This window comes from Adiantum capillus-veneris, chromosome 11 (assembly GCF_014529385.1).
Source record: "Adiantum capillus-veneris isolate H3 chromosome 11, ASM1452938v2, whole genome shotgun sequence".
Classification (NCBI taxonomy): domain Eukaryota; kingdom Viridiplantae; phylum Streptophyta; class Polypodiopsida; order Polypodiales; family Pteridaceae; genus Adiantum; species Adiantum capillus-veneris.
In genome coordinates this window covers 62,091,267-62,093,552 of record NC_140941.1, presented here as the reverse complement: position 1 = coordinate 62,093,552, position 2,286 = coordinate 62,091,267, and the positions used below count along the sequence as shown (strand labels likewise).

Sequence of the window (2,286 nt, the reverse complement as noted above, 5' to 3'; positions counted from 1 at the left end):
AAGCGCGTTTAGATACCAAGAGGATAAATGAGAGAATCCTAAGAAATGTGTTTTGCCACAATGTATTGTTCGATATCCAAAATTCAAATAAGATTTGCAAATGAACGAAGGACTTTAGAGGAATTTTTTCGACCACCCGATGTTGTCCACATACCAGATTTCAATAAGATTCTCATCAATTGGCTCACATGAAACCTCATTGACAAAAATGTATCCTTTTTCCAACCATTTAGAAATTGCATTAATCTTGGATAATATGCCCATTGTGCACCAAAAACTTTTTATAGAACCAATGAGAAAAATGAGAGCATCAGAAATCTTTGAGTTCTAGTAGTGAACATTTTAGGGGTTTTATTGGTTTTTACACTAGAATTTTTCAAATTTAGCCAATTTTCTTCAAGGTGACCCTCTAAACTAGCCAAAACATCTCAACTTTATCTTTTAAAAATACACTAAAGGCCAGTTTTTGGTGAGCACTGAAAATGCCCATTCAAGCGTTGCATAGACTTCTTTGCATCAAGCATTCTTCTTGAGTTATTTTCAACTTTAAAAGCAATGGACACGTGCTTAGAGAGAGAGAGAGAGAGAGAGAGAGAGAGAGAGAGAGAGAGAGAGAGAGAGAGAGAGAGAGAGAGAGAGAGAGAGAGAGAGAGAGAGAGAGAGAGAGAGAGAGAGAGAGAGAGAGAGAGCATTGCAACATCAATACCTTGTATTGTGCACAAAGGGAGTCTTATTATTGTTTATGAATATGCTCTTATTTAGGTCAATATGCTAGGACATAATAGCATTATGTTTTACTTCATGCCATTAATTAGGCATTGTATCCATAAGCAAGATAATGGAATTGAAACCAAGCATCAAAATATGCTTCCTACTATGCATCTGCCATCAAGCCATTTTAAGACTCTGAGCTCAACTCCAAAGGCTCCTTAAACAACCTTCAAATCAACATACAAATGGATTAGTGACATGAGAACTTGTTGAAGAAATCTAGAGAGCTCACCTTTAGCATTACTTAATTTGGTTCATAATTTCATGGAAAGGGGACAATTCAAAGATATGGTCTAGTAAATGTAAAGACTTGCAAAAAGCAAGACCTATGTCGTAAGGCGCAAAAAAAGATCCAAAATTGTGCAGCAATGAGGCCTTCTATTGTCATCTTAAAACTTCTAGCAAGCAACCATCATGGAATGGAGGCATTTTGTGATAATACTGAACATTATTTGCTGGTCTAGACGTTTTAATTCCTTCATTAGCTTGCTGGTAGTAGGTTGGGATGGTTACTCCTATATTCAAAGAGAGAAAAGATTACATCTGGCTTCGGTTGCTAGTGTCTTAATTTTATGTACTTATTTACAGTGTAGTGACTACCTAAGAGGCCTCAAAGATCTATCCTCTTCAAGTAGCATTATAGGGTTTTCAATTCTTCCATTCCTCTACATATTATCAAAGATAGAATGATTGAAGACGCCCTCACAACACGACATAAGATAGCAGAGGATGAACATATTGTGTACAAAATGTAACAATATGACACATATTTTTCACCAAAAAGGAGAGAGAGAATAAAGAGAATATTACCGTCGTAGGAAACTATCCCAAGAGACCTTAAAGATCTATACGACGAGGAGAGTTGAACGAGAGAACACGAGAGAGAGAGAGAGAGAGAGAGAGCTGTTACCGCTAGTCGCAAGTGGCAGAGGTAGCGAGGTTGCAGGCCTGCGGAAGAGAGAGCGCTTTGGCTCGGTCCAGGTTAGGGATGGAGGGCCCATTCAACATTTCGCACATGCACCCCACGTCCACGCTCTGCAAGGATGTGCAACACGCCGCGGAGGGCTGAGCTGCATTTGAGGACGCCGTGACGAAGGGCGCGCATGGGCTCAATTGCTGCATCATCCCCGCATTGCAGGTCGATGCTCCCTGTGCTTCACTCGCCGGCATCTGCATCAATGCCACCGCCACCATGCAGGCAAAGGCGGCTGCCACCATCTTCGCCATTGCGCCACCACGGCTGCCATACTCGCTGGCCATGTTGATCTGATTGCCCTCTGTTGATGATGAGGCCGCCAGGTACTCACCTCCTCCTGCTCATCATTTATATATATTGCATCCTCCTCTTCATGCTAATGTGATGGGGGTTTGTTGGTGAGTGCGCCCTTTACGCATGACATGCAGTCTTGAAAATTTGGCTGACCAGTGTGAGCTTCCTTCCCCATATAATTAATGAGCTTGCAGTTTTCATGCAAGATGTGCTGGTACCTTTCCCACATGAATTAAGTGCTCTCT

General features: G+C 41.5%; 1 protein-coding gene across 1 annotated transcript; it reads right to left on the bottom strand.

The window, feature by feature from the left end:
- Positions 1 to 707: 707 nt before the first annotated feature.
- Positions 708 to 2,081, bottom strand: LOC147447326 (protein M7-like). The gene is made up of 2 exons (XM_086523165.1): positions 1,682 to 2,081; positions 708 to 938 (listed from the first exon to the last, which is right to left on the bottom strand). The coding sequence occupies exon 1, from the start codon at positions 2,029 to 2,031 to the stop codon at positions 1,684 to 1,686; it is 348 nt and encodes a 115-aa protein (XP_086379291.1). The 5' UTR covers positions 2,032 to 2,081; the 3' UTR covers positions 708 to 938; positions 1,682 to 1,683.
- Between the last annotated feature and the right edge of the window lie 205 nt (positions 2,082 to 2,286).